The sequence below is a fragment of the Rhineura floridana genome, chromosome 11 (genome assembly GCF_030035675.1).
Source record: "Rhineura floridana isolate rRhiFlo1 chromosome 11, rRhiFlo1.hap2, whole genome shotgun sequence".
Taxonomy (NCBI): domain Eukaryota; kingdom Metazoa; phylum Chordata; class Lepidosauria; order Squamata; family Rhineuridae; genus Rhineura; species Rhineura floridana.
Genome location: NC_084490.1, coordinates 37,696,237 through 37,709,974, shown reverse-complemented (window position 1 = coordinate 37,709,974; position 13,738 = coordinate 37,696,237). Strand labels below are relative to the sequence as shown.

The 13,738-nt window shown below is 39.8% G+C and overlaps 1 protein-coding gene across 1 annotated transcript; it reads right to left on the bottom strand.

Moving 5' to 3' along the window:
- Nucleotides 1-3,609: 3,609 nt before the first annotated feature.
- Nucleotides 3,610-4,548, bottom strand: LOC133366276 (olfactory receptor 5V1-like). Its single transcript, XM_061589208.1, has one exon. The coding sequence runs from the start codon at nt 4,546-4,548 to the stop codon at nt 3,610-3,612; it is 939 nt and encodes a 312-aa protein (XP_061445192.1).
- Nucleotides 4,549-13,738: the final 9,190 nt, after the last annotated feature.

The window sequence follows — 13,738 nt, the reverse complement described above, 5'->3', positions numbered from 1 at the left end:
TTTCTGTGCTCCCTTTGCTTCAGGTGGATATTGCAGAGGCTTGGTCCTGTCTTGCTTCCATTCAGTAGTGAAATATCAATGCATATTTTTAAAAAAATTCAAATGATTAAGTAGTCTGACTTCCATTTAAGTAGTAAAATACCAGCAAGTACACACTGATTAAATGATCAAATACAAATGTTACTGTAGGTGTGTATGTAGATGGGAGAAAAGCACTAAATAATTTTTGCCTGCATTTGGCTTTCTTTATTAGTAATTCTGGGAGTTATGCCAACTATTAGTATAGTAAGACCCAGAGACTGGGAGGTCAATATTATAAAAAAGCAGGAGAAAAGTTTTCAAACAGGGAAAGTTACATGTTCACTCATGCCAGAGGGAATTCACTATACTCCTTCAACACCAAGTCTTTTTAATGTCACCAAACTGATATTAAGGAACTCACCAGCTGTTAAAAACTAGGACTGCCAGCCTGCTTCTGGTGAGACTATAATTCTCAAGTGTAGGAGTAAAAACTAATATAAAATAACAGAGATAAAGTTGGTTTATGATGTTTTTATGGATTTGTAGACAAAGTTTCATGTCAGGATATCAGACCCGTGGATTGATCCATGATCACACTTACAGTAGTCTCACTGAAATGAATGGGTCTTAATTTAGTGACGACTAACTTAAGTCTCATTGATTTCAATGGAGATGCTTTAAGCATGACTAAATTTGGAAATAACTCTAAATTTGGAAATAACTAATCTGCTTCTCCAGTTCAGGATCAGTATGATACAACTAGTCTCTGGCAGAAAGAGGAGCAATAGTAAGTGGCTAGTTAGACACCATACATGGCTGTAGGATGGGGTTGGTCAGTCACAAACTAGGACCACCTGTTCCATTTAGTTCAGGCATAATCTGTGATCAATTACTAAAAGTAGTCATAGTCTTTGCTTGATCTAACTAGGGGCTCATCTACATAGTGGTTTACTGTGTATTTGGTGTTACATCTCCTTTAAATTTGCATGGTTCACATGACATTTCTGGCAAACAGAAGCTACAGTATCACACAGTTTTTCCCGTGTAAACTGATAATATGAAAAGGGGAGCAAAAAGTCTTCACTTCCTTTCTCTAGTGCCCGCAGATGCTTTGCTCTGATGCTTTTAGTGGATGTGTCAGTCTTTCCCTCTCAACACCCACTCCCTCCTCCTCCCTTCATTCATTTTATTTCCTGTAGGCTGACAAGCAACTTCTGGTTGCTCTCCTCCATTCTGCTGGCCTTCTTCTATGTTGCTGCAAATGGTGCCTTTATTTTCTTTTCCCCCTGACTTGTGCGCAAAAGCATAACACTGCTCAAACAAAGATTTGCATTTCAGCACTATCCTACTGGGGAAAACACAGAGATTCACACTTCAGGGTTCTTTTTTAAAGGAACCTACTGCAACTGTAGAATAGACTGAGCATGCTTGGTCACCTTAGCAACCAGAGGGAGTGGAAATGTATAATTCAGGGTAGGGCCACAAGGAAAAAGGGAGACTAATCCTCCCCAGAGGAATGGCTGCTTGTGTGAATGGCAAAAAGCGATTGGCAGCTAACTTTTGAGCAGAAACTACAGACGATGCAAATGAAAAGTGAAGGTAAAAGAAGTGTATTTCCTATGAAGAAATGCTCCCATGTAGATGAGCTCTAGGACAGACCTACACATTGATGACACTAAACAAATATCTAGTCATTTTGAACCCATAGCATTTTCCACCAAAGAGCAAGTTGAAAAATGAGCCACCAGTGGCAATGAGAGCAAAGGGGCACAGAGACGGGAGACAGGAATCAATGATGGGTCCATGCTTCCCACTATTCTGTTCTAGACCCAATTCACCATGTTGCTTTTGATCTCCAGTGTCTTTCTCCCTTATGATCCTTCCCTGCTTGTGAGACCACACTCTGGATTCTGTTTTATGCAGAAACTAAGCTTGTGTTAAACAATTTCTCTATTGTTCTCCTAAACTTACAGAATGCCTGTCCTCCGTAAGCGCACTGAACTGGGTCTAGAAATAAATAGTGAATGGGGTTATTTCAAAATTGATGCGAAATGTTCATGCTAATTAATGACCACCCAAGAAAAATAGGGCAGGCATATTCTGAACTAATTAAACTTTCTAGGGCAACTCCGTGTAAAACATATTAATCTAAACCAGAAGCAACCAAATTATGAATAACAGTAAGATGGGAGTTGCCTGGGTATGTATGAATGATAGCAGTCAGATTCCCTCTCTTCCAGCAGTATACACAGCTGGTAAATCAAGTAATGCTGGTAAACACAACTGTTAATGTGTGATCCAGATGCAAGGGAGGGTCCGGGAAAACTCTCAGATTATGGGTCTGTCCCTTAGGGAGAAGTTATGGTCCCCCTCAAGGATACACATTCACAGAGTGGCTCACTCCCATCACCATCTCAGTTTGTTCCCTGTTATCCACGAGCAGAGAGCAAGTTTGAGAGTCAGTATAGTGTAGCTGGTAAAGTATTGGAGTAAAACTGGGGAAACTCAGGTCCAAATCCTCATGCAGCTCTATGGCTAAGTGGCTGACTTTGAGCTGATCAGTACCTCTTGGCCTAATCCTACATCAGAAGGTTTTCGTTAGGATAAAATGAGGGGACTATGTATGTTATCCTGAGCTCCTTAGAGGAAAGGCAGGATGTAAATTTAATTATAATTAAAATAGGTTTGAATCAGACTTAGTCATACTTAGAAATCAATTTGACCTAAGTGAGCCATGACTAAAGTTTCACTGATTTTAGGGGATCTGTTCTAAGCAGGACTAACTTTGGATCCAGCCCAATGACACCAGAAGCAGGTGTGGCTAAACTGTAGCTCTCCAGATGTTGCTGGACTCCAGTTCCCATCATTCCTCACCACTGGCCATGCTGGTTAGGGCTGATGGGAATTGGGGTCCAGCAACATGAGAGCACCAATTCCCCACCCATAGTCTAATGGTTATGATTTTTCACAATTCAGCACAGAGGAAGAGTGGAAGAGGACTATCCTTAATATTTATTATTTCTTTTATACATGACCTCTGCCCTGCCCTTGAGTGCATATGTTGCAGAAAAGTGTGATAGAATTTTTGAAAATAATAAAGAAATAAAAATACACGAAAGGAGGTTGAGCTGGGGGTTTATGCTCAAAATGCAGAAGGGTGTTCTACATCTGGAGGGCCAAAGGATCCACAACATTTTTTGGGAGGGGGATGGGGCAGACACAATAGATAAGTGCAAGTCATTTGCTGTTCTACCAATAGCCATGGATAACATTAGAGTTTAAATTATGGGTTCCTGTCTGAACAACCTACAATTGTCTCAGGATGAATCTTTCTGCATGCTCTTCACCAGATCAGTGAAGACATCCATCTGCTCAGAACTGAGTCACAACAACTGGAGAAGTGCAAAATCATGGTAGACCACTACATTGCAATTTACACATTAGATGCGGAGGTTTAGATCCAGTTATTTTATTGAGGAATACACAAATATAGAATAGAGATCTTCAAGCATCCTTGTAGATGGCAAAACCTTTCTTAACACATCATGTATGTTTCAGTATATATCACCAGGTCAAGACATTGTGAAGCTATGAAACTCTGTTGCTTAATTTTCTAAAAGAATTGAACAGAGTTTCCTTTACCTCTCTATTTCTCAAAGTATATATGAGGGGGTTGAGCATGGGAATCATGACAGTGTAAAACAGAGAGAAGATTTTGTGTTGTCTCTTCATTGTTTCTGTTTCAGGGACTATGTAGGCAAGGAATAAAGACCCATAGAAAAGTGCCACAACAATCAGATGGGAAGAGAAGGTGGCAAAGGCCTTCTGATGTGCATCTTTGCATTTAATTTGCCACACGGTAAGAATAATGCAGACATAGGAAGCTAAAGTTAGTAAAAAAGGAGGACCTGCTCCCATAAGTCCTAAAACAAAAGTTGCAAGTTTTACTAGGTGAGTATTGCTACAGGAGATGTTTGCCACTGGATATACATCACAAAAGAAATGATCAACTTCATTGGGTCCACAGAATGTGAGTTTTAGCATAAGAGAAGTTACAATAGTGTTGATCACTAGGCCACTTATCCAAGATGTGAATGATAACTGGCGGCAGAGTCTACCGTTCATAACAGATGTGTACTGCAAAGGTTTGCATATTGCCAAATATCGATCATAAGACATCATTGCCAGAAGATAGCATTCAGTGGCTGCACAGAAACCAAAGAAGTAGTATTGTGTGATGCATCCTGTAACAGATATGGACCTATCCCCTGTGAGGAAACTGGCTAGCATCCTTGGCACGATGGTTGAAATGTAGCAGATGTCTAAGCAAGACAAGTTCATGAGGAAGAAATACATGGGGGTATGAAGATGCTGGTCAACCACAACCAGTAAAACAATTAGTAGGTTCCCAACAAGAGACAAAGCATAGATGACAAGGAACAATACAAACAGGAGAATTCTTAATTCAAGGAAATTGCCAAACCCCAGAAGGATGAATGTTGTAGGGTTTGACTGATTTCCTCCCATTTCTGTTTGCTGATGATGAATCTGAAGGTCATTCTGAAATGCAATTTGTAAAACATTAGTGAGCTTACCTCACTCACTCACTCACTCACTCACTCACTCACTCACACACACACTCACACTCACTCACACACACAGAGAGAGAGAGAGAGAGAGAGAGAGAGAGAAAGAGAGAGAGAGAGCTTTTTCCCTTCCCCCCCATTGATGTTTAAGGATAGAGGTTAATGTTAACAGTAAGTATGAGGGAGAAATGCTATTCATTTCACATTTAAAGTCACGTTTATCAAATTTGCACTTTCCAAACCAACATGAGAACCAAAATGCTGCCATGCTTCAAAATTCTCATTTATCCAAATTTTGCAGTGTAGTTCTCTAACCAAACAGTGTTTTTAAAAATGCACATGTTGGGGGAAAAGGTGCATAAGAATGAATATATTAGTGAAAACAGCATACAAAAATGCATTATATTAGGAAAACTGCTTGCAAAAACGTGTACATTAGTTAAAACTGTATATAGAAATACATTTATTGGGATATATTTGTACTAAAACGCTGAAGAATGTTCATGTTTATTTTAAAAAATCCACAACTGCTGCAGAAATATGAACTGAATTTAAATTTGGAAAAAATGAGAGAGGAATTAACTGATCCTTCCCTCCTTAGTTGACAGACATATAGCTCATCCATTACGGCTCTCCACTTAATAACTGAAATGGGGGAATTATGTGTTTCAAAGCTCTGCCACATTTGGATTTATATTTTGAAACACTTCTGCTCCTCTCCACAGGTCTTGGGAAGGAATGCTTTGCAGAGGAGAAGTTGCTAGAGAGAACAACTCTATCCTTTTCTGCCCGAGCCTTTCCCATGTTAACATAAGAACATAACATAAGAACATAAGAAGAGCCTGCTGGATCAGGCCAGTGGCCCATCTAGTCCAGCATCCTGTTCTCACAGTGGCCAACCAGGTGATGAGTCAACAACATCCAGACTTTGAATAAGGACTTCTTTACACATGCAGCAAACTGAGATAGGAATAAGATGGCAGAATCTTGTGGTGGTCCAATGGACTGCACCAGAATGCAAGCCAGTGGCCCATCTAGTCCAGCATCCTGTTCTCACAGTGCCCAACCAGGTGCCTGGGGGAAGCCCGCAAGCAGGACCCGAGTGCAAGAACACTCTCCCCTCCTGAGGCTTCCGGCAACTGGTTTTCAGAAGCATGCTGCCTCTGACTAGGGTGGCACAGCACAGCCATCACGGCTAGTAGCCATTGATAGCCCTGTCCTCCATGAATTTGTCTAATCTTCTTTTAAAGCCATCCAAGCTAGTGGCCATTACTGCATCTTGTGGGAGCAAATTCCATAGTTTAACTATGCGCTGAGTAAAGAAGTACTTCCTTTTGTCTGTCCTGAATCTTCCAACATTCAGCTTCTTTGAATGTCCACGAGTTCTAGTATTATGAGAGAGGGAGAAGAACTTTTCTCTATCCACTTTCTCAATGCCATGCATAATTTTATACACTTCTATCATGTCTCCTCTGACCCGCCTTTTCTCTAAACTAAAAAGCCCCAAATGCTGCAACCTTTCCTCGTAAGGGAGTCGCTCCATCCCCTTGATCATTCTGGTTGCCCTCTTCTGAACCTTTTCCAACTCTATAATATCCTTTTTGAGATGAGGCGACCAGAACTGTACACAGTATTCCAAATGCGGCTGCACCATAGATTTATACAACGGCATTATGTTATCAGCTGTTTTATTTTCAATACCTTTCCTAATTATTGCTAGCATGGAATTTGCCTTTTTCACAGCTGCCGCACACTGGGTCGACATTTTCATCGTGCTGTCCACTACAACCCCGAGGTCTCTCTCCTGGTCGGTCACTGCCAGTTCAGACCCCATGAGCGTATATGTGAAATTAAGATTTTTTGCTCCAATATGCATAATTTTACACTTGTTTATATTGAATTGCATTTGCCATTTTTCCGCCCATTCACTCAGTTTGGAGAGATACTTTCTACCAGTTTTCCAGGGACAGAAGTTAAGCTAACTGGCCTGTAATTTCCCCTGACCCAGGCATTATCCCAGCATCTGGATTCCAGACCCTTGTCACTGCTCGTCCCAGCAGGGATGGAAATGGAATGTGAAAATAATAAGATCGGAGAATCCTGAGAAGGGACTGAATCTCTTCAAAACTTTAGGTGGGCAATGCTGCTTCGGATGCTCCCCAATCAAAGAAATATCCCTGGAATTAGAAAACTAGCACAACAGAGAATCATCAAATTGTAAAATTGAAAGGTACTTTGAAGGTCATCTGCTCCAACCCCCACATACCTCAGTGCAGGATGCAACTACATCATCACTGACAGGTGTGCACCCAGGCTGTGCTTAAATACCCCGAGCAAAGGAAAGACCACAATGCCTCAAGGCAGTCTGCTCCACTGTCAAATAGCTCTTACTGTTAGGAAGTTTATCCTAATGTTTAGTTGCAATCTGTTTCCCTGTGATTTCCACCCACTAATTCTAGTCTTACACTCTAGAGCAATATCTTCTTCAGATATTTGAAGATAGCTTTTGCAACTCCCCTTCATAATCTAAGCAAGCCTTTTGCCTGCTGTGCTGCTTTTCTTATTTGTGTGCAATGGGGTTCCTATAACCATGACTCCTACCACTGCAGTCTGAAGTGGCTCCATATTTTCTTCTGCCTCGGTCAACATTTGCCCATCTTGTTCGCCTGCGTCTGTACATCAGAACTTCTAGTCAATAACTAGGAAAGAGGGCTCAAACTGTCCAGGCAATAGCCAGAGTTATTAATGACCATGTACTGTGTATAAAAAGATACTGTATTTAGGTTTATCTGAACTCTTAAATTCCCCCTCCCCTTCTCCAACTCCTGCATATGCATTAAAGCAACCCAGTTTCTTTTCTAATGAAGCTCTTCTTTGGGTATTTTATCACATGGTTTAAGTTAGGGCTGGGGAACCTTTGGCCCTCCAGATGTTGCTGAGTTGCAACTCCCATCAGTCCCAGCAAGCATGGCCAATGGCAAGGGATTCTGCTGGGCTCCTGCTGGGAGGAAGGGTGGGAAATAAATAAATAAATAAATGGATGATGAGATTTGTAGTTCACCAACATCTAAAGGGCTAAAGGTTCCCCACAACTGGTTCAAGTCTTCTTCCAAGGTGCAGGGAAAGGACTTGGAGAAATAAAAGGAAATGGATATGGATATGGGGTGGTGCAGCTGTGGGGAAAGGTCTGGAAGCTCTGGTGAACACAAAGTCCCATGTCCCCCGGCATGCCATGGTCACCCCTACCCCCATCACTATGATTACTATTGCTGCTATTGCATAGTTCCTTAACATTTAAAATGTACAGTACAGTGTAGTGAAAGTTTTATACGTGTCTCAGTCCTCCTCCTAGGCTAACATTTCATAGCATACAATAGGGTGTCCAGATGCATGGTAAGCTACACCTGCACAGATTCCCTCTGCTGCACAGATATGAAAAGTGCAGGAGTCCTGTCCTCTGCTGCTCTAGCAGATAAATAGTAGCAACAGACAGACAACTAAGATCAACAATAGACAGGAAGAAAGAAGCAGAGAATGTAAAACAAGATTTGATCAAAGAAAAGGTGTTTTAAAAAAGATGATGATGATGATGAAGAAGAAGTAGCCCATTCTTATAGAGCTCATCAGCAACACAATCTTCTTGGAAGTGAGTCCCATTGAATTCAATGGAAATTACTCCTTGGGGACATAGGATTGTAGCCCTAGTTCAGCATCCTTTTCCAACTACTTTGAAGCCCATATGCAGGACATGAGGGCAATTACCCTCCTATATCCAGCAGCTATTTATTTATTTATTATTTGATTTATATCCTGCCCTTCCTCCCAGCAGGAGCCCAGGGTGGCAAACAGAAACACTAAAAACACTTTAAAACATCACAAAAAGACCCTAAAATACATTAAAACAAAACAAAAACATTTTTAAAAAAGCTTTAAAAACATATTTTTTTAAAAAAGGGTTAAAACATATTATTAAAGAAAACATATTAAAAGCATTTCTAACACAGACGCAGACTTACCTAGTATAGGGGAAGCACTCCAGGAGGCTGACCACATGAAACAAGCTTGTTGACCATGGAAAGTGAGTGTGTTCCAAGGTATGCTGTAGCAATAGAGGTAGCCAATGAAGTGTCCTTCAGATGTTTTGGACTACAATTCCCATCAACCCAGTTAGGGATGGAAGGAAAAATTCAATATTGTTTGCATTTTAACGAGAAACTACTTAATTCACCCTTCTTTAACCAATACACAAACCAAAACAACACAGATATCCTTTAAAATTCACGTTCTCCAAATTTTGCAGTACGGTTCTTCCATCAAACAATGTGTACAAAATGCATATATTAAGCAGAAAGTGTGCATTTCAAAAAGTGTACAGTAGTACATTAGGGGGAATGCCTTCAAAAATGAGCATACAGTCAAAACTGTGTTCAAAAATGTGTACTTCAGGAGAAATGTGCACTAAAATGTTGAAGAATTTTCATGAGGATTGAAATTTGCAAATTGCTGCAGAAATGTCAAGAATTAAATTTACAATTGGGAAAATGGGAAAATGAGACAAATCAGAATTGACAGATACACCATCCCAAACCCAGGTCAGTATTGCCAAAGATCAAAGGTGATGGGAGTTGTAGTCCACAACACTGGAGGGCACCACATTGGCTGCTCCTGCACTAGATGAAAATGTCCAGAATGAAAGGACCTGAAAGTGGTATAACTGGAGATAGTGCGGCAGAGACAGAGACAAAGGGAGAGGTTTACTGGCAAGAGGACATCTTGTTTAGCCTCTACTCCCTGGCTACAGGGAACAAAACTATGCCTTCAAAAATTATATCAGACTGTAGTGAGCTACACAACACATCCAGTCGCATTCTCCTCTGATGTTTTATGGTGTTTTCAAAGTTAATCACTTTAAGGTGTTTCATGGGAAATGATTAATAAATAAAATGGGGGTCACTTAACCAAATGTAGGTATGCTCTCATGGTTGTTAAACTTATTCCCCCCCCCATATCTCAGGAGACATTCTCCTGTCGTGAGATGAGCTTCATATCAATTTTAATTTTTCCTCTAGAACAATCTCACTGAGTCAATCAGGTGAATTCCAGATTCAGAAGTTTCCTTATTATCTGCATTAAGTGAATTGAGCTCTTGATGAAAATAGGCAGCTTGAAAATGTCATTGATTGTGAGATTCCAATTGAATGTGAAAGATTTAACCATTCATAACTACAAGCGCAGCTGGTCTGGAATATTTGGATTTAAGGTCATGCATTGACATTTCTATGAGATTTCTCAGCTCTGCAGTACATTTAAAATATCCAAATGTCTACATTGATAAGAATATTGTTTTAACTCTGAGCACCTAGCCCTGGAGAGGTTTTCTGAGAAATCCAAAATGTTGTCCCTTCAGTATTCTAAAGAGTCTAAAATTAGTCAGCTTGTAAAAGATGTCATTTCATATATTGTATGCATTCTTGCCAAATATACCATTTTCCTAATAAACTTTGGGACTGACCTGTAAAAAGACAAAGGCAAGTTCAGTAAATGTCACTGATCTGATCAGTCTGAACAGAAATCAGATCAATCAGTTTTACTAAGCACACTGTCCACTTCCTATCAGACTGTCCCACAGTTTGCCATGAGATTGGTAGAGTGTAATATGATTTTAATATGGTTTCTATGCACTAGAGTAGAAACTGTGCACAGAAATCATTTTAAATTCTCATGATTAAAAAAAATATGAAACGCTCTGTCCCAAAGTTAGCACATGGGGATGTAAAGCCAATACAAAAACATTTACCTCTAACATGATTATATTTCTAGGTGGAATCTCTGATGTGTTCGATTCCAGGTCCATCCCTGGGATACAAGCCTCTCTTCTCTGTGCTCCCAACCTTTGCTTCAGGTGGATGTTGTGGAGTCTTGCTCACATCCTGTTTCCATTTGGCAACAAAATATTAATGTGCACTTTTTAAAGTTCAAGGGATCAACTCGTCTTGCTTCCATTTAGTAACAAAATATCTGTAGGTATGCTTTTAAACACAAACTATTAAACACAAATATTTCTATAGATGGACATTTGCAATGATTAGGGAAAAGCACAAAGCATTTTTGTTTGTGTTTGCCTTTCTATATTAGTAGTTCTGGTAGTTATGCCAAGAATCTTAAACTATTTTTATAGGAAGGCCCACAGACTAGAACATCAGTATTACAAACAAATTCACGCCGGGGGAATTCATTATAAGCCAAAGGTGTCTATTTAATTACTGTCACCAAAGTGATATTAATACACTCACAGACTGTCTGAAGAGCCTGAACTAGGATAGCCAACTTACTTGCAGTGAGAATGTAATTCTCAAGTGTAGGAGTAAAAAAAATAAAGGAGATAAGGTTGGCTCATGATGTTCTTGTGGATTTTCTGAAAAAAGTGTCATATAGAGATGGATGGATCTGTCAGTTTTTGGTTCTCTCAGTTGCTCATTTTTCTAATCTTAAATTCAGTTCTCCACATTTCTGCAGCAACCTGTGATTTCTTGATAAAGAAAACCCTCATGAATATTCTTCAGCAATTTAGTGCAAATTTATCCTAATAAACACTTTTTTGTATGCAGTTTTGACTATAGTACAGATTTTTACAAGCAATTTCTCTTAATATACTGCATTTTTGTATGTTCACTAATATATTCATTCTTATGCACACTTTTACCTAATATATGCATTTTTGTTTGGTAAGAGAACTGCATTGCAAAATTTAGATAAGTGTGGATTTCAAAGGATGGCTGTGTTTGATGGCTGTGTTTCAGTTCTCATATTGTTTCGGAAAGTGAAAATTTGATAAATTTGGTTTTAAATGCAAACTGAATACTCCTCCATTTCTAGTGTCATGTTAGGACATCATAACTGAGAGCTGCGCACATAGTCACCATTAGAGTAGTTTCATAGGAATAAATGGGACTTAATTTAGAGATGACTAACAAGTCATTTACATGAAAAATGGTGCCCAAAGCACTTTACTGAGGGCAAGCTCTGACATGTATTAGAAGACAAGCCCACCAGAAATCTATCTTTGCAACTGCCTCCAAGTCTAGTCTCTAGCAGGGAGGGGCAAATTTTTCAATTTTGGTTTCTCTCAGTTTCTCATTTTTCCAATATTTAATTCACTTCTCCACATTTCCACATAATTTGGGGATATGTTTTAAATGTCCTCATGAAAATTCATCAGAATTTTAGTGCAACTTTCTCCTAATATATACAATTTTGTTTAACATACCCATTTTTATTTATTTATTACATTTATACCCCACCTTTCTTTTTATGAGAGGCAGTGTGGTGTAGTGGTCAGTGTGTTGGACTACGACCTGGGAGACCAGGGTTCAAATCCTCACACAGCCATGAAGCTCACTGGGTGACCTTGGGCCAGTCACTGCCTCTCAGCCTCAAAGGAAGGCAATGGTAAACCCCCTCTGAATACCACTTACCACAAAAACCCTATTCATAGGGTCACCATAAGTCGGGATCGACTTGAAGGCAGTTCCATTTCTTTTTATGATAGAAACCCAAGGTGGCTTACATATGGTTCCCAGGCAGTCTCCCATGCGGGCACTGACCAGACCTGACCCTGGTTAGCTTCAGCAGGGAGTTGGCCTTATGTGCCTTCAGACCATAGCCTGGGACCAGGCTTGCTTTTGCAAAACAATTTCCCCTAATATAATGCATATTTGTATGTTATTTTCACTAAAATATGCATTTGTATGCACATTACCCTAGTATATACATTTTTGCAAACATTGCTTGGCTGGAGAACTGTGTTGCAAAATTCAGAGAAATGCAAATTCAAAGGATGGCTGCATATCTACTCATATATTGCTTCAGAATGTAGGTTAGCCTTTAAAGATGAATTGAATCAAATGTCTCCTGTCCCTAATGTCTAGAGCAGCGTTACCCAACCTTTTTTGACCCAATGCCCCTTTGCAAAATCTTTTTGTGCCCAACGCCCCCCTCAGATTAAGTATATGCCAATGCTTCCTATTATACTTAATATACTTAACAACAAACTCATTCAGTTTAATGGCATTATTTCATTAAACAAGTTCATTTAAACATCACAGAAACAACGGGTAGCGAGTGTGTTCCATTCCTGAAATAAACCAGCGAATAACTGACGGTCTGCACATGGCACTCATCCGTTGGAAGAATGCACCCTCCACCAATATACCCAGCTTATAAAACACTCTCGTGATTGGTTCCAACATCCCTCAAGACAGCATCGGAACATTACCTAGTGCCGGAACATTACCTAGTGCCTAGTGGCTAATATCCCCATTCCTTGATATGACACTGGCCGCTATTCAGAATTTCTTTACTAAAGAGCACACACTATTTATAGTGTTATTTCCATGAACTGAGACTATTAAATACATTGTAACTGGGGACAAAACAGTTTAAAAATTAATGATTTGTGTATTAAATAAAATTAAACTTAAATGCTTCAACTGTAGCATCAGACTGCCAAATGTCAATGCCCCCCAATGAACCCAAATGCCCCCTAAAGTTTGTAGTCATGCCAACGCCCCCCTGAAAGGCTGTAATGCCCCCCAGGGGGGCGCTACCACCCATGTTGGGAATTACTGATCTAGAGCAACTAAGTTCTATGTGAAACCTGGAATGGAAGTGCTCCAGACTCTGGTGAACTGGAACACTTTTTTTAAAAAAAGACTGGATTTTCCTAACATTAGAAGTCCCATTGATTTTTATGGGTCTACTTGAAGCATGATTATGTTTGGATCCAACACTATCTACTTTTCAAGTCCAGGAATAGTATGTCATAATTGGTTTCCACAGGGTATGTAAAGTGCTTATACAACATATAAAGTGCAGGGGAAATCCCTCCACCAGCCCTCATGAATCTCCCCCCTGAACTCAATCCCCTCAAAGTGTTTGGCCTTCGTTTACATTGGAAGAAAACAAAATGCAGATTTAGATGCAGTTTGTGTTCTTCTCTAGACTGTGATGTAGAATTGGCCATTTTGTTTTAAGCAAAACCTGTGCCTATGTAACCCATATGAATTTAGCTCTATTACTTTAAGGAGATTCAAGGCTTTCAAACTCTTGTGCGCAGACTGGGGCAGAAGGCA

Coding starts and splice junctions, on each gene's coding strand:
- LOC133366276 (XM_061589208.1), bottom strand. CDS start 4,548: ATGGGAGGAAATCAGTCAAACCCTACAACATTCATCCTTCTGGGGTTT.